This window comes from Ochotona curzoniae, unplaced genomic scaffold, assembly GCF_017591425.1.
Source record: "Ochotona curzoniae isolate NIBS_2020 unplaced genomic scaffold, NIBS_Ocur_1.0 contig_883, whole genome shotgun sequence".
Lineage (NCBI taxonomy): Eukaryota > Metazoa > Chordata > Mammalia > Lagomorpha > Ochotonidae > Ochotona > Ochotona curzoniae.
Genome location: NW_024466599.1, coordinates 64,488,948 through 64,505,824, shown reverse-complemented (window position 1 = coordinate 64,505,824; position 16,877 = coordinate 64,488,948). Strand labels below are relative to the sequence as shown.

The 16,877-nt window shown below is 45.3% G+C and overlaps 1 protein-coding gene across 2 annotated transcripts in view; it reads right to left on the bottom strand.

The window, feature by feature from the left end:
• Positions 1 to 8,415: 8,415 nt before the first annotated feature.
• Positions 8,416 to 16,877, bottom strand: part of STON1 (stonin 1) — a 56,266-nt gene continuing 47,804 nt past the window's right edge. For both annotated transcript variants that reach the window (XM_040993703.1, XM_040993704.1), the window contains exons 3-4: positions 14,159 to 14,361; positions 8,416 to 11,945 (exon numbers count right to left, since the gene is read on the bottom strand). In XM_040993703.1, the coding sequence (XP_040849637.1) occupies positions 11,871 to 11,945; positions 14,159 to 14,361 (278 nt within the window). In that variant the 3' untranslated portion in view covers positions 8,416 to 11,870. The remainder of the gene's footprint in view (positions 11,946 to 14,158; positions 14,362 to 16,877) is intronic.

Sequence of the window (16,877 nt, the reverse complement as noted above, 5' to 3'; positions counted from 1 at the left end):
GTCAGTCAATTGTAAAGATCCTAAAAGACGTGGGAACCTCTGGTGACAGAACAGAATCCAGTTCCAGTTCTGGAAAAGAAACCAAGAAATGATACTTGGGTGGGGGAAGAGACCTGTGTTTGCCTGCCCCCATACACTGCTTCCCCCTGCAGGAGTGAACCACCTGTGCTTTAAGCCAGCCCCATGGACCTGGGTGCCGTCTCCTCTCATCTTCTCAGAGATTAGAGACACCGTCTTAGCAATCCACTCTCTTCCTTACGTCATTCATTTTCCTTGCATTTACACATCACTGCCCTTCTGCAGGCAGGCAGAAGGGAGTGCAGGCAGGCAGCCCTGGGCAGAAACAGTAATGGGATGCATTGTTGCTGAGCAGTTAACACGATGATACAACAAGGAACTGACTGTCTGCTTCTGATTATCACCACATGCTGACAGTTCTAAGCAATGTCCACATGAAATACTCCACCTCCCCCTCAATTTTTCTATTGTTGTACATTCAAAACAACTGCTACAATTACGGTTCAGTATTAATATTGCCGCTGAAAGACTCAAATCAGCATATTTTGAGTGTCTTGGTGTTTAGCAAGAATTGTGTTTACCTGACATTAATTTTAACTACTCCAACTCATGAAGTTGGGTCCCTGGCACACATGGCCGCAGACACGCATACTCCAGTGGGGGATTCCTAATTTTCCAGAATGGCTCCAATTCATTTCGGGTGTAATTTGTGTCTCCATCCCTCTGGGCGCTACATATTTTGGGGGTTTAAACCATAGGTTTATAACAATCAGTGACAGTAAAGATGAAGAAATATGACTGGTTACTTCAGGTCTGTCATTCCGTGTGGCCCTTTGAGTTTTCATTTTTGCCTTTAAACCTAGAAGAGTAAAATGAAGCATGAATTGCAAGATACATTTTGATGCATTTTTATTTGATAACTTTGTATAAGAAATGTTCACTGTATTTGAATAATTGTATTTGAAAATTGAACTTCACTCTTCTACCTGATTTTTGAAGTTTTCTTGCTACCTCACTTTGAAATTTGTCAAAAATACTTCTGGCTTGCTGTGTGAGTGGGGAGACCCTCCCTTCAAGAAGGGTCTACTTTACCTTCTCAGGCCACATAGATGAGCTATTGACCTGAAAATCCATGTCAATCTCACAGTTTGACACACACTCTGAGAGCACAGGCGCTGGCAGGCAGCTCTGCAGCAGCCAACTCCCTGAAGATGGCCAGTCAAGAACCTGAGCTCTATGAGGCCGAGCTGTTAGCCGCGGGGTCCTGTTGGCCACCTCAGCAGCCAGCACTGACAGCACGCTCCTGGGTGCAGGGGCCTCCCTCGGGTGCCAGCACAGACCTCTGCCAGGTCAATCAAGCCATCTCATAGGGCACACTTCACGCTTGAGCTTAGACTGCTTCCCAAAGCAGGCAGCCGCCATCCTAACGCAGCATCCGGACACTCAGTCATGCGCCCCTTCTGTTGCTGAGCTGTGTTCATCATATTCATCCCCTCTTCCAACATGATGAAGAAAAATTCTCCTTATATGCCAATAAATCATAGGATTCATCAACTCCTACTTGGATCATCTTTTTATATTAATACATTTATTTTACTTATTTGAAATGTGGAGAGATGACAGAGAACTCCTTCTGATTCACTCCCATGCTGGGCCACGCCAAAGTTAAGGAGGTGTGGACTCAACCTCCACCTCCCGTGTGAGCGACAGGAGCCCAAGCAGTAAGCCATGCCCTGCTGCCTGCAGGGAACTTAGATGCAGAAGCAGAGTCAGCCCGTAAGACGGGATGCAAGTGTCCCAAGAGGAATCTTAACCATATCTATTTCAACCATAAGAAAGTCTTAAAACTAAACAATAAATCAAGAAAATAGTACCTTAGCATGGTTTGGCAGTGGCTTAATGGGTACCTTTTATAGATCCTTTCATTGTTTTGATTCACTTAGCATTGACAAAGAACATTTCCATACCAGATTGTAATAAAGTTCAAGCTGTCAAATAGCTGTAAAAATGATGGAAAAAATCTGGTGCTTTTTTATCCTGCAGGAATCTGTTGGCAGTCTCAAGACTGTGAAACCAGCAACTGCTTCAGAATTATTTTGAATTTCATAACAAAATGAGACTCCCACATCAAAACCCAAGATATAAATCAAGTGGATCACCACGAATAAAAGTATTAAAAATGAAATAGGAAGTGATGAAAGCAATAACTAAATTCATTGTAAAATATACAATGCATACACCACCACACACCAAACATACAAAGGTACTTCAGAAGCTTGTGGAGGGGCTAGTCCTGTGGCTTAGTAGATTAAGCCTCTGCCTGAAATGCCAGCATCTGACAGCAGCACTGTTCCGAATCCTGGCTGCTCCACTTCTGATCCAGCTCCCTGCTAATAACCTTAGAAACCAGCAAAAGATGGCCAGAGTGCTTGGGTCTCTGCACCCACATGGGAAGCCCAAACTGGAGACCCCAAAGAAACTCGTGGGTCCTGGCCTTGGCCTGGCCCAGTACCAGCTGTTACAGACATTTAGGGAGGGAACAGTGGCTAGAATACATGTGTGTGTGTGTGTTCCTCTCTCTCTTTGTAACTGCCTTGAAAGTAAATAAATCTTTTTTAAAAAAAATATACCAGTCTGTAGGACAGCCGAGGTGACATGGCACACTAATTCTCTGCCCTCTGGTGCTGACATCCCATTAGGGTGCCAGTTTGTATCCCACCTGTTCCACCTCTGATCCAGCTCTCTGCTTATGGCCTGGGAAAGCAGTGAAGGATGGCCCAAGTCCTTGGAAGTAGCTCCTGGTTCCTGGAGTTGGGTCAGCTCAGCCATTTGAAGAGTGAACCAGTAGATGGAAGAACTCTCTCTTTCTCTCTTTCTCTCTCTCTATCTCTGTCTTGCTCTCTCTGTATAAAACTCTGCCTTTCAAACAAATGTATATTTAAAAAAAAAAAAAACCTCTTTAAGAAAAGTTGTGGAAAAATGTAATGCAAAGGTAAGTTTCTGTGGGAGTGGGCATTTGGCCTGTGCTCCACAGCAGAGGACTCGTGCTGGTGGTACCAGCGGTGAGCATGGCTGCCTTCCCGTATCAGACGACCCGGGTTTGTGCTCCACCTCTGTCTCCTGCCTCCTACGTGACACAGACTCGGGCAACATGTGACGGCTCAAGGAGCTGGCTTCCTGTCTTCCGTGTGGGAGACCTGACTGGAATTCCCAGCCCCCCACTTGGACTCAGTGCAGCCCTAGCCATTGGAGGCTTCTGGGGAGTCAGCAATAGAACATTCTCTTTCCCCCCACTGCCATGCCACCTCCGGTGTTTCTGCCTTTCGAATAAAATGAAAATAAATGTTTAATTGTAATTGCTTTAATTGCATGATGACCTCTCCTTCCAAAGAAAAGTCTCATTTTCATCAGCTATTACCCCGGTTTCCAGATTTATAACAAAATTCCTCAAGAGAGGGGTCAGTGCCTTGGCATAATAGGTTAAGCCCCTGCCTATGGTACCAGCATCCCACATGGGTGCCAGTTTGTGTCCTGGCTGCTCCACTTCCAATCAAGCTCCCAGCTAATGTGCCCAAGTGCTTGGAGCCATGCATCCAGGCAGGGGACCCGGTGAAAGCTCCTGGATCTTTAAGACAGGCCCACGTCCAGCCACTGTGGGCATTTGGAGAGTGAACCAGAAGACAAATGACCTCTGCCTCTTCTTCTCTCTCTACAACTCTGCTCTTCAAATGAAAATAAATTTTAACAATTACATAAAAAAAAAAAGCCCTTCTCAAAAGAGCTTAACAGCATACCACTCCAAAATACACTGCTTTGGCACACTGATTATCCTAAGCTGGGGCCACAGGCAACCAGCAGGGACTCTCTGGCCTCCTTCTCAGAAACAGATCAGAAAATTTCCCATGAAACAGGTGCCTTCCCCATGCTAGAAAGAGAACATTCTTCCCACCAGAGACTAAAAGTTTACACCAAAATGGACCAGTACAAACAAAGCTATATCATATTCCAGTGAGTTTCCCCATATATTTCCTAGTTGTTATGCTAAAATTTAATGTCCCTAGCCCCCAAGTCCCATTGACACATCACATCCTCACATTTGATGTTCTTTGCATAAAAAATGATAAGGCCTAATGGAATATTAATCTTCATTTTCTTTTTTGAAGGCTGCATTTAATGTGTAAAAATATTAAGTAAAATGTGCTTGCTTTTCTCCTATTAACTGGTGTTAACTCTGAGGCCAGCCACAGAGCCAAAGGGAAGAGAAGGAAGTTTCATGTTCGGTCCCTACAGAGCCATCCATCACGGCCTCCCTCCTGCTTGGCTTGGCTCCACTGCCATCACTCCATGGACTGTCACAGTCGCTGATTTCCATGTTGCTGCATCCAGGGGCCAATTCTGAGCCCTTCTCCTACCTACCAGCAGCTGATAACAACCTTTTCTACTTGGCCTCTGGGATCCATTCTACTCCGGCCACTCCTCCTCACGCCCTTTCATTCATGACCTTATCCTTACTTTCCTGTCCTCTAAACTTCAAGAAGCCTATGAGCTAAATTCTCATTCTGGTTCAGTCCTTTGGTTCATTTTTTGTTTTGTTTTGTTTTTAATATATTTTATTGGAAAACCAGATATATAGAGAGATTCACTCCCCAAGTGGTTGCAACAGCCAGAGCTGAGCTGATCCGAAGCCAGGATCTCAGAGCCACTTCCTAGTCTCCCATGCAGGTGCAGGGTCCCAAGGCCCTGGGCCATCCTCAACTGCTTTCCCAGACCACAAGCAGGGAGTTGGGTGGGAAGCGGGGCTACCAGCATAAGAACTGGTGCCCATGTGGGATCCCAGTGCATACAAGGCAAGGACTTTAGCTGCTAGGCTACCACGCTGGGCCAGCTCCTGTTCTTTTTGTCCACTCCCGAGTGATCCCAAGCACCCAGCACTGCTCTCTGTAAGCCCACCTTCTTCCCTGCCTTGTGCTACCAGTCCCAGCTCTACAACTCTGCTTGGAAGTCTAACAGCCCTCTCAGCACACCTAAACTTGAATTCCCGATCTTAGTCTCCCCAGACCTGCTGGTATAACAGCCTTCCCCTCCACCATAAAAGACAGTTCCCTCCTTCAGGGGCCCAGGGCAAACCTTTGGAAATCATCCTTAGTCACATTCTTTCATACCCTGCACTCAATGCAGCTGCACACACAAAATTGGCTCTGTATTTCCAGGATGTTCTAAATCCAACCATCTCTCATCCTCCGTCCCTACTCCTCTCACGAGATGCATTGGTCTGAATATCTGGGCCTCTCCCTGCCCTCCCCCTCCAAACTCCTCTGGAAGCCCAATGTCAGAGGTGACAGGATGAAGGACAAAGCCTTTGGGAAGTCGTGAGAGCTTTGCCCCTAGGAGTGGATGTGATGCTCTTATAGGAGGGACTGGAGGGGGGCTGTTTTGTCCCTTTCACCCTGTGAGGACTCAAAAGAAGGAATGAGTCGTCACCTAACAATCTGCTAGGCCTTGATTTTGGACTGCCCAACCTCCGGAAGTGAGAAAAAATAAGTTTGCATTGTTCATATAAATTACCCAGTGTGAGACATTTTGTTGAACAGCTAGAACAGAATAAGAAACCCTGGGTGAGTGCAGCTGCCGGTAACAGCTCCCTCTGCTTGGGCCACTACGATCACCTTAACATTCAAACTCCTGCCACTACTTTGCATTAAGTTTGTTAGGGGCTCCCATTCCTTCGGAATAGAATCGGAAGTCCGACCCACGGCCTACCCGGGCCTGCATGATCTGCCCACAGCCTGAGTCCTCCTCATCCTCCAGTTTCCTCCACCCACTGGCCTGTTCCCTTCCAGCTACCCAGCGCCACCTGCCGGCCTGGGTCTTCCTGCTGCAGGCCGAGACCCTGCTCAGCACCTTGTGCCAGCAGCGCCCTCTGCTGGACACGCTCTTCCCCCAGGACTCGAACGGCCTCTCAGCTCCGCTAGAACAGCATCTCACCTGGCAGCTACGGCAGCTTTCACCGAAGATTCTTTGTGTCCTTACCTCGCTTTATTTTTCTGCATAGCCATGATCACAACTGTACATCTGTCTACTGTCCGGTATCTCCTTAAGAACCGTCTGAAAAGCAGGAACGCGCTGTTTTTGGTGCTCATCCCCCAGTGCGTAGTGAACTACAGGCATGCGATAAGCACTCCATCACCAGGAGCGTGACCGGCAAGGCCCTTAGCTGGACTGACACAGGATCTTGAGTGACTTACAGGGTCCAACCATGACAGCCAGCCATCAGACGTCTTCACCTCAGGATGTGGAGATGCCTGTGGTGTTCCGCTACGGAGACTTTCGCACTTAGTCCTGACAAAACAATGACAATGTCAGCGCAGGCAGGCAGATTTCTGGGAAAAGGGTAAAAGGAACCGTGTCTGTTTTGGCTTTCAGGGACTGAAGCAGGGCAAAGGCTCGTGCCTGGGCAAGCGCGGCGTAGAATATTCTCTTTGCAAGCACATGTTCGCTCGCTCCTCTCTGTGGATCTGAAAACACAATCCTGGCCCGCAGCTTTTAAGAAACTACATTGACCTTGATCCATACCAGAACAGAATGGATTAATTTTAATTCTTTATAAATCTTTTAAAGCAAAGAGATTTGGTGTTTATTAACTCTCATTAGAAATGTTTCTTTGGAATCTGTGAAGAATAAAGACACTATCATTCTGATTTTTTTTTTTTTTTTTTTTTTAGTTAGACATGCTTAGAGGTAAGCATGGTATTTAAAATCTTTGGGACGAGTAGAAGTTATCAACAGCATTTTAGACAAGGAATTAAAAATGCTTTAAAGTGCTTGCCTAGTGCATTAATTTTAATTATACTCCACTGGACTTACAATGCTTTGAAGCGCTTTAAAAAGTGCCCTCAAGATCTTTTATTAATCATCATACAAGCACTATCAAATTCTAAAGCCTTTTTTTTCCAGCTGTGGGAAGCAGCCGCTTGCCCGAGAGCACCCTCTGCTGTTCAAAGCGTGAACTGCAAGCTACGTTTCAGAGAATTCACAGCAACTTCAGGAAGGTGGTACAAAAAGGGGCGTCTCACAAAATGTTAACACCACACGCTTGTTTTGTTGGAATTATCCATTCTTGCCTCTAGGGCTTGGAAGGCTACTGTACAAGATACAAATGTATCCCTAAAAAAGTTCACAAAAATTGGGATCAAATGATACCCTTATTTTAACACGAAATCATTTTGAAGTGTTTTTCATAATACATGTGTTCCACGAACTTTTTTGAAGACCCTTCATACATGAACGGCAAGTAGCATCCTGAGGCAGCAGGGTCCTTTGCACTTCGTCCCCTAGAAAGCCTCATGGAAATGAATTCCAATGTTTTAAAACATGGGGCAATTACTCTAATCAGCTTTCCTTTTCCTTACAGGTGCAACCTGATTTTAAAGGCACAGTGTCATCAGCACATGATTCTGTAAACTCAGCTATCTGCTTCCTAACCAGCAAGTCTGACTTGCTTCAAAAATCACCCAGAGCCAAATCCGTATTTTGATGCGGGTGCTAAGCAGGGACTTCCTAATACTCGAAACAAGAAAAGTGCTTGTTTTGCATTCCCCAAGGAATAGGTAATTAGGCTGAGTGCCATGAAATAGCCATTAGGAAAGATAACCACTGGCAGATGGTTCAGCCAGACATGCTTCAAGGTCCTATGCTTCAGAACCCTGGAAAAGGCCAACAAAGGTCCTGGGAATGAAATCGTTACAGAGGACAGGAAGGGTGTGGGACAATCAAGATCACCATGTATCAGGAAGGTCTGAGCGGAACTGAGACAGGCAGAGTTGGTAGCCAGGCAGGAATGCCGTTGCACACATGGTGGTCTGGACCACTGTGTCTCCCGCTGCTCTGAACTAGCCCACATTCAATGACCAGCAGCAAGGGCTAAGACCGTGCTTAGAGATGTGACCATGAAATACTAACTTAAACAGCTAAATAAAAATTTAAACACAAGACAGATTTGCAAAAACGATTTCAATTTTAATTCTTCCTTTTACTCGTTCAGTTTTGGCTGGGCATGAAATACTTGCACACTTTGCGGGTTATAGTGCAGTGTTTTAACAGACCAAACACTGCGGGCAAGCGGCCTTCCACTTCCTTCATCACAGTCTCTTCTGCGGAGGCCCAGAGCCCACAACCTCCGTCTGACTTCCGCTGGATTCCAGCGCCTGCTGTCACCACATCCCCCTCCACCCTTCCCAACCTCTGCTTCCCACTGACTGTGTCCCAGCAGGAGGGTGGCTGTCAGGCACTTGTTCATCAGACCCCAGATACACACTCCTTGCATGAACCACATTTGCAAAGCAGTCATGTAAAGACGGTTTCCTACACTTTCAAACTTTACCAATGAGTGCACATGATTTCGTTAGTGCTGCTAGACTACTGGCTCAAGTGAGAAAACCACACAACTCTGCCGTGGACGCGGTGTGTGCTGGTGTCACAGGAAAGATGAGAAGCCCTGTGAGGCTCAGGCAGCCACGGTGTCAGTCACCTCGATGTCTTTGAATCCTCATGCCTGCAAGCAACGCACATGACACGGTGTCCACAGAAAAGCAAATTCACTGAGGTAGGGAAGCAAAGGTTGTTAGTTATTGTCGTGTAGAGACCCACTATGCATTAACTTGCAAATTCATTTTCAAATTCCTTGCCAAATAAGGCTCTGACCTCTGAATTCTCTTTGATGCCAGTTGCAACATAATGAATTGAGTCAAAATCTTAAGCATATATTCATATCTTTATGAGTCATGGCGATACCCTCTTTCAGAAGTCACCCTTTATTATCTCATCAATTGTAGTTTGGTGGTGGTATTTTTCCAGCACATGCCAGGATGTCTTGTTCACTGACTCCTTGGTAGTGAAGCCATGTACCTAGGCCTGATGGAGAGTCAGTTGGTTAAGGTTATTGAAATTGATTTCCTACCTTTCAAAAAAATAGACCCAGACCTTGCAAAAGAAGATATTAAGTCCACAGCACAGCATGAATTACATGAAATACATCTTTAATTTTAGAAAAAATCAATATGCAATCTACAAAATACTTTGTTACATGATTATTAAGGCTCCATCTGCTTTATCTTTGTATTGATAAGACACAAAAATCATAGTTACAGTAAAACATAATAGCCACTGTTGAGGAAAGCTCCCTAACTGAATTTATCAGAAAAAAAAAAAAAACTGCATCATGAGCACAGCTCTGGAATGAAAACCCAGAAAAGCTTAGAGCCATCTAACTTGTACAGATCAGGTCAAAAAGTCCAGCCTTTGTTCTTACGTTGGAAAGTATCTTTCTTGCATATCATTATTCACACTGAGAAACGCAATTCCCATAGGCAAAGGAAATGTCGTGGAACCAGATCTGCACACTGGATCAACTGAACAACGCGCTATCACAGCTGATGTGATCCTGTGATTGCTAGACCGGACCGGAACAGCAAAGCAGAACATCACGCATTAGCCAACTCCTTCCACTCAGCCACAGCGTCAACCAAATGTCTGACTCCGAAATGGTCAGCCCCTTCAGTAGGGGATCTAAAGCAAAACCCACGTAAGGTCTGCCTCGCACTCAATCCCTTCCTCCCTCCCTCCCTCAAAAGCCAGAGTTTTCTGAAGATCACTATTAACTTTCAGTGATGGGTGATTCTATTTCTTAATGGGTAATTCTCAACGGACCTGACCCAATTTTTCACTTACAGCACAGTAGTCGTATCTGACCTCCTGCCATTTCTAGGGTCAGAAAAGAATTGCATTAAGAAGCCTCTCCCTACACAGAATGTTAACTTATCACTAAGAAATGAATATTTAAGGTCCTAATGTGCAAATTAACAATTATGCAGCAGCACCCCGCTGCTAATGCTATCGACCTGTGCAGAGCCGAACAACCTCAAGTCTTGGGGCTTCACTCGGTCATGTGCTACTCTGTTCTCAGCACTGAATCCTCACAGGGCAGCACCCAGGTAACAGACTCCGGCAGCCAGCCAACCGCTGAAACCTGAGGGGCAACTCATCGGCCCTTCTGCTAAATTCATGTGGGGGCGTGAATATTCCTCCAATTCACTCCAATCAGACTGCGGCTCCCTTTGTGGCAGGGTGCCAGGAAGCACTATCAGCAAGCCAGGGCAGTCCCCAAGCCAGAGAACTTCCTGGGTTTGGGGACCCAGCATCAGCACCGGCCCACCTCTGTGCAGGTTCTGAGCAGATGGAAGTCGCTCTTGAGGGTGCCCATCCCAGATGTGGAAAGATGGTAGCATCTTGAGAAATGGCATACGCATGGATTTGCCCTCCTGTGCATCCACTACAAGGTGCAGACATATGATATTATGAACAATGCATCGAGTGAAGCTAAAAAGAGCAAGATAGATTCATTTTAACTTTCGGCTATTGCATTGTTTACCTTGATGGCAAAATAATGAAAAGTAATAAAATCTGCTGGTAGGTAAAGAGTATCGTAGCTGTTAGTCTTTGTCGGTTTTTGAACAGATTAAAACTCATATAAAACATACAATATAAACTCCGTATGCCAACCAATACATGTTAGAACTTCATATCAGTTCTGGCTCAAAACATCTCTCGTACATGGAGACAGGTTCAACAGAGGTTGAAGGTAAACTAATACCACAGGCCAAAAGTACCTAACATATAAATTTCCAAAAATGCACATTCTGATCTCTTACTGTAAGTGTTAAAAAGGAAACCATAAACAACTATAGCTGTAAATGCCATGGGCTTTTCATTAGAAATCAAACAATTATAGTCCTTCAGCTAACTCTGAAGAATAAAAATGCCACATCTTGGAACTATAGAATAACCTAGTATGTTTCATTGTATTCATTTTTGAAAGAAAAATACTCTAAATAAAGCAGGATTAGCATAAAAGAGCATAATAGCAGAACTAGCATAAAATAATAATATGATTTAGACTTCTACTCCAAAGAAGCCTGCGTTGATCACATATAATCCTTTATCACAATACATTCCATTTTGAATTCTGTACTTTTGGAAAACAGTATTCATGAATTTTAAAAATTCATCTTTAATGTACATAAATATTTTAAGTAGTGTCCAATACTCCAAACACATCTTGAAAGGAATCCCACCAAGCAAAAAGCAATAAGTCTTCGTGACTCGCACTAAAATATGCATTATCCACAGAAATAGCTTCTTTGCAGCCCACACCAGAATACACACAGATTTTCAAAATGATAATATGGCAGGCAAAAGAACAGGTACCCAAATACAGCCAAGGATTACTTACCAATGCAGTAAAGGACCAAGAAGTTTAATAATTCAAGGCCACAGACACCTCCAAATCTCCAAAACAGCCTGTGGCTTCATCATTCTATACCTCTGCCACATTTTAGGAGATGAGCAAGAGGCAGAATTAACTATTTGATTTATGTCCCCTTTGATTGCCTTACCTGCTGGGGCAGTTGCTAAGAGCAAGAAGGAATGGGGGCTGAAGGGTCATATCTACAACATCTGTGTAAAGCAGAAGGCAAAAGCACGAGCCTCTGGGCACCCAAAGACTGAAAAACCCTTCAGCCAGACCGGCCGCCAGGCCACACGTGCCTCTGAGTTTTAACAGGAAGCAAAGCATCACACAAGTACAAACACATTTCAGATGAAACCCTGGGGGGGGGGGGGGGGAATCAAAACATAAAGCTCAACCGGTTCGGTTTCAGGTTTCAACTTCTCTGGACAGAGCCGTGGGACCGGTCCTGAGACCACGGCAGGACTCCTGTGCGCTGCCCACCGAGCAGAACTCGCTGTGGCTTCGTGACTCGCAGACGCATGCACGGTCATTCTGGACTCTTCCTACGCTATTGAGTTACGCAGTCACCAGCTTTCTCTGGGTCTTCTCCATCAATCTTAATCCTTTTCTTCTCTATTTCAACCTGTTACACAAAAGCATAGGCAGCCTTAACAGTTGCAACACAGCACTGACGGCTCTTCAGCCCTACTTTTTATACCGGCCAAGACCGAGACTGCCTCGCTTTGGACAGACAGCCCGTCCACTAACTCCTGTACCAGCTGTCGGAAGGCGCTCTGCTACCCTGTTACACAGCACAGCCTCCCCTACAAATCCTCCGCTCGAGCGCAGACTTCTCAAGGAGGCTGAACCGCTCTTCTCACACACAAAGTGTGCACAGACTAGACACACACAGACAAGGCGTGGGACGGGTGATCCTCTCGAGCAGCTTCTGCTCAGTCACTTTCTGAACACCGACTAGTCTGTAAGCCGCTAACCCAGGAGGGCATTTGTGGGCATTTGGTTACACATATGAATAGATGGGAGCTTGATCTGCCCCCCATATATGCATGAATCTATATGTGTGCATGTGAGAGAAAGAGAAATGAAAACAATTTTTTGAAGAAACATTCTGTTAACTGATTTTGAGATTTTCATCAAAAATAAGCCAAATGAGTACACTGGATAGCTAAGCAAACCGTGAAACGCACTTCGCGTGTAACACCTACATGCCTAAACTGTAGGTCAGATTCCCCAAGAGGCAGACTCTGAGAGGGAGATCTGTGGCAGCAGGGTTCCTGGGGCGTGCTGCCAGGGCCCCCGTGCCCAGGGGCAGGAGGGATGTGGAGGCAGCAGCAGCGGCAGAATGAGGAGAGGCAAGTCTGGGTAGCTGAAACCCGGCTGGTTCTGCGGGGCTGGCCCACGTTGCTGTCAGGGGTTCTCTGGAGACAGGCTGACTCCGGAAGGTGGAAGGGGGCATGACCTCGGGCAAGCAGCTCCCTCCAGCCAGGCAACTGCTAGCTGCTGAGGGCCTCGGTTCATTAGGGCTGGGTGGGCCACACAGGGCAGGCCTACACAGCATTAACTTTATTGATAGAAAAAAAAAATCACAGGACCCACACACAAAACATCTGTACAAGTGGCCCAAAACAAAATTCTGACTTCTCTTACCATATTTTAGGACCACCAGTTGGTGTCAATGATGTCTTATATAGTCGTACAATTCTTTAAAGGGAATAAACGGGTAGAAAATCAGAAATCATCTTAATCGTCGCTGAGACTCAAGCAACCCATAGATTTGAAAATGCTATTAGAAAGTGTGAAATGTTGTTCGTGGGCCAGACAAAAAGGAAATACAAACAATCCTAACTTTGATCACTTCATTCAAGTGCACTGTTTGAGCTCTATCATTCAGGAAATATTTTCAAATTTAAAAAACTTTTTAACCAACACCAGAAATGTCATCATTTCAAGATTCAATGGAAAATATGTGGCAGAGATTAACGATATATCTTCCAACCTTCTGTGTCTATTAACCTTAAAGATAAGAAGGAAAACACGAGTTTAGAAAGACTTCAGTGTGTTCTACTCTAGCTAGCCTAATAATGCACTGCCAAAATGCCCTCAACCGCCAGGGTTGGCCGGACCAGAACTCAACCGGGTCTTCCACGCCAGTGTCAGGAACCCAAATGTTGCAGCCGCCGTCCGGTGGCTCCCAGAGCACATTAGCTGGAAGCCGGGCCTGAACCAGAACAGCAAGGACACACCAGGCGCTCCAGCTTGGGATGAATGTGTACCAAGCAGTAACAGAAGCTCTGCCCGGCACGTGTGCCCGTGGTGAGCACGGGCAAGTGACACAGGCTCTTCCCTAAGATAATGACAGGTGTTTCACTGACACCTACAGCCAGACAACACTTCACTGAGTTGAACTAAACCAGGTTAAGGAACTTCAGAAGTTTACAAGATTTCCTAGAACCTTCATTTAACGTTAATTTGTGGCATTCCCTAACTTACTTTCTTCTTAAATCTTTCTGTACAGGGTATGTGTGCTAAAAATCCCACTTTGAGCAATTTTATTCTGATATGATAACTTCCATCACATGCGCTTCTAGAACATGAATTTATCTTCAGTGTCCTATTCCCCTAAGGAGAGCTGAGTTAAGTATTCTCCCACATTCTCTAAATGAAGGGAAAGAGCTGAGCTGCATGGTGACCAGGTGAGCATGACAGAGCTCTTGCCTCGATGTATATCCTCAGATACACACACACACACACACACACACACACACTCACTCAGTCAAGCCCAGTTGGCCCGTAGCTCTGGAGGCCCCAGCCTGAGCCCAGGGGCTCCAGGTGTACCTGAATGTTGTAGCAAGCTCGCTGGTGGACATGCTTCTGCGGCTGCACATCACTCTCCACCCCTAGAGATCGGACCACGGTCCCAGAGGCGCAGGTGTCAAGCATCACGAACTGAACAGTAGCGAACGGATGCCAGTCAGAGGGGATCTCCTGGTCTGACCCAAGTTCTAGTTTGCAGGACAGACAATGGGGATGGTCAGGACCTTGGGAGAAAAACAAATATCAAACAAAGTATTTCAGAGCCATTGAACATGGTTCCTAAACATAAAACATCTGTCTCTATAAACAATCCTATTAGTATCATGGTGGTGTGAATGTCATTTAAACAGTATTCCATTGAGGGTCCGGCACAGTAGCGTAGTGGTTAAAGTCCTCGCCTTGAACGCACCAGGATCCCATATGGGCACCAGTTCTAATCCCGGCAACCCTGCTTCCCCATCCAGCTCCCTGCTTGTGGCCTGGGAAAGTAGTCAAGCACGGCCCAAAGCCTTGGGACCCTGCACCCGTGTGGGAGACCCTGAAAAGCTCCTGGCTCCCGGCTTCGGCACAGCCCTGGCCATTGCACTCACTTGAGGAGTGAATCATCAGACGGAAGATCTTCCTCTCTGTCTCTCCTCCTCTCTGTATATCTGCCTTTCCAATAAAAATAAATAAATAAAAAAAAATAGTATCCCATCAAAACCCACAATTTTAAACTAAATAGAAGGGAGTCTATCTGAACTCCTTAAGTGTTGGTTTTAAGAGAAGTATAATTTCATTACTGCATATCTGCATAAATTAACCCCTGAAATTTTTTCAATTGTTATAAAGTTTTATCTAAAATACAAAAGTAATATTTACACCAAGCATAATTGTTTGGCTACAATGTGCTTCCAACCTGCAGAAATATCTCTCAGATAGACTGGATAAATTCTTACAAGAATTCTCTACTTTTTATCTTATCCTACTATTTAGATAACACAAAGATAAACTTCAGCCCCAAATAGCCCATATTCTTAAAAAAAAAAACCTACTTTTCCAAAATGAAACTTAAATTTTTTTATTTCACAAAATATTTTGGGTCAGGAAATTATTTACTGTAAAGCAGACTAGTTCTCACCACTGTAATCCACATGCATCCCTCAACTGCAGCAGGTCAGAGTGCAGCGCGGGGACGGGCACGTGGCCCTTGAACGTGTCCTTGCCCTTTGTCCAGCATCCAAGCGCTGGCCCAGCCCCAGCAATACAGGGTGTCCTTGAATTTTAGGTAGAATCATCAAACGTATGAGAACACAAAATATTTTCACTGTGAACACAGTAAACGACTTGATACATGATCCACGGTGCTGTTGTCACAGCTCCATATCCAACACAGCTGTCTTAATAAATGAGACAACACTCGTTGCAAAAGCCAGAGTGGATTACTGTACTGCTGACAAAGTTCAAGGAAGAACATTTGCATCAGACTATAGCTTCAGGCACAAAAACAAGAGTTTAAAGGATTTCACTTAATTTTTAGAAGATAAATTGCCCTTCATTATTTATAACCGGTTTCTTGTCGAAACACTAATAGACTTCTGAGGCTGCAAAAGGCCTTGAGAAGCCATCTAGCAGTGAACCAGCAGCTGCGCATTAGCTGTCTCCACCCCAGATGCCTCAAGGCCTCGTTCACTGCCCAGAGAGAGGCCCGCTGTGTTACCCTGCAGCCTTGCATCTGCAGTGTGGACACAGCAAGTGCCGGCACGCTTGACTCAGGCCACGGTCCTGTTTCAGCACAGTGGGTTACGAACATGCACCCTGGACCTCGAATGCCCTCAGCCCAGTCCCAGCCCTGCTGCTCGGAGCTGTGTAACCCAAGGCTCCCTGTGCCACAGCCTCTGCACCTGCCACTGCGGCAAACACAGCGACGCTGTGAGGATGGGGCGGCTGAGACACAGCAACAACCTCACCCAGGCACACGGGTCATACAAGATTATTTCACAGAGTGCCATTCAGTTATAATTTCACTATTATTTAACTACTAGAATTGCTTCAGTAAAAGTACTGTAGGTTCCACACATTTAAATGTGACAGTGACACTTAAGATGATCTGATTTAGTACATTGTGTAGGAAAAATGTTTTTTGGGAAATTCTACCATGAATCTTCAAAAAAAAAAATCAAAGCCAAATTGAAAGACCTAGTACTCCAAAAAAATGTTAGAAGAGAGCATTTTTCCTTTCAAGTTGTTTTTTGTACTTTGTGAAATTCTATAAACACAATGCTTAAAAACAGATATGATTCATTAACAAATTAAGAGAATGCATGTGATCAGTCTGACCACCAGGGGGCACACGTGGGCTTTGGTAATTCTTACTCTCCCACAACTCTTAACTCTTTCGGACAAGGGAGGCAAATCATAACATGCAAGGTCTGGGTGAGAGCCAGTCCTTCTTGAACAAAAATATCACATCTGGAACTGAAGTGTTGAAATGCACAGTCGGAGAACGACACAGCGGGAGAGGAGAAGGGTGCCAACATACGACAGACCAAAGACGACCTGGGAGTCAGAGGTAGACCAGTTGCCAGTGGAACCTTTCCAGTTCTAAAGCAACATTTATGTTTTGTTTTATATGTTTGCGTCTTTGCTTGGCCTCACTCTCCCTCATTTTCCCTTTTTCTCCTCCCTTCCCCCAATAAATCCTAACTCCCTTTGTTTTCCTTCATTCCATAGTAATATGACCGGTAGGGCCCAGCGTGGT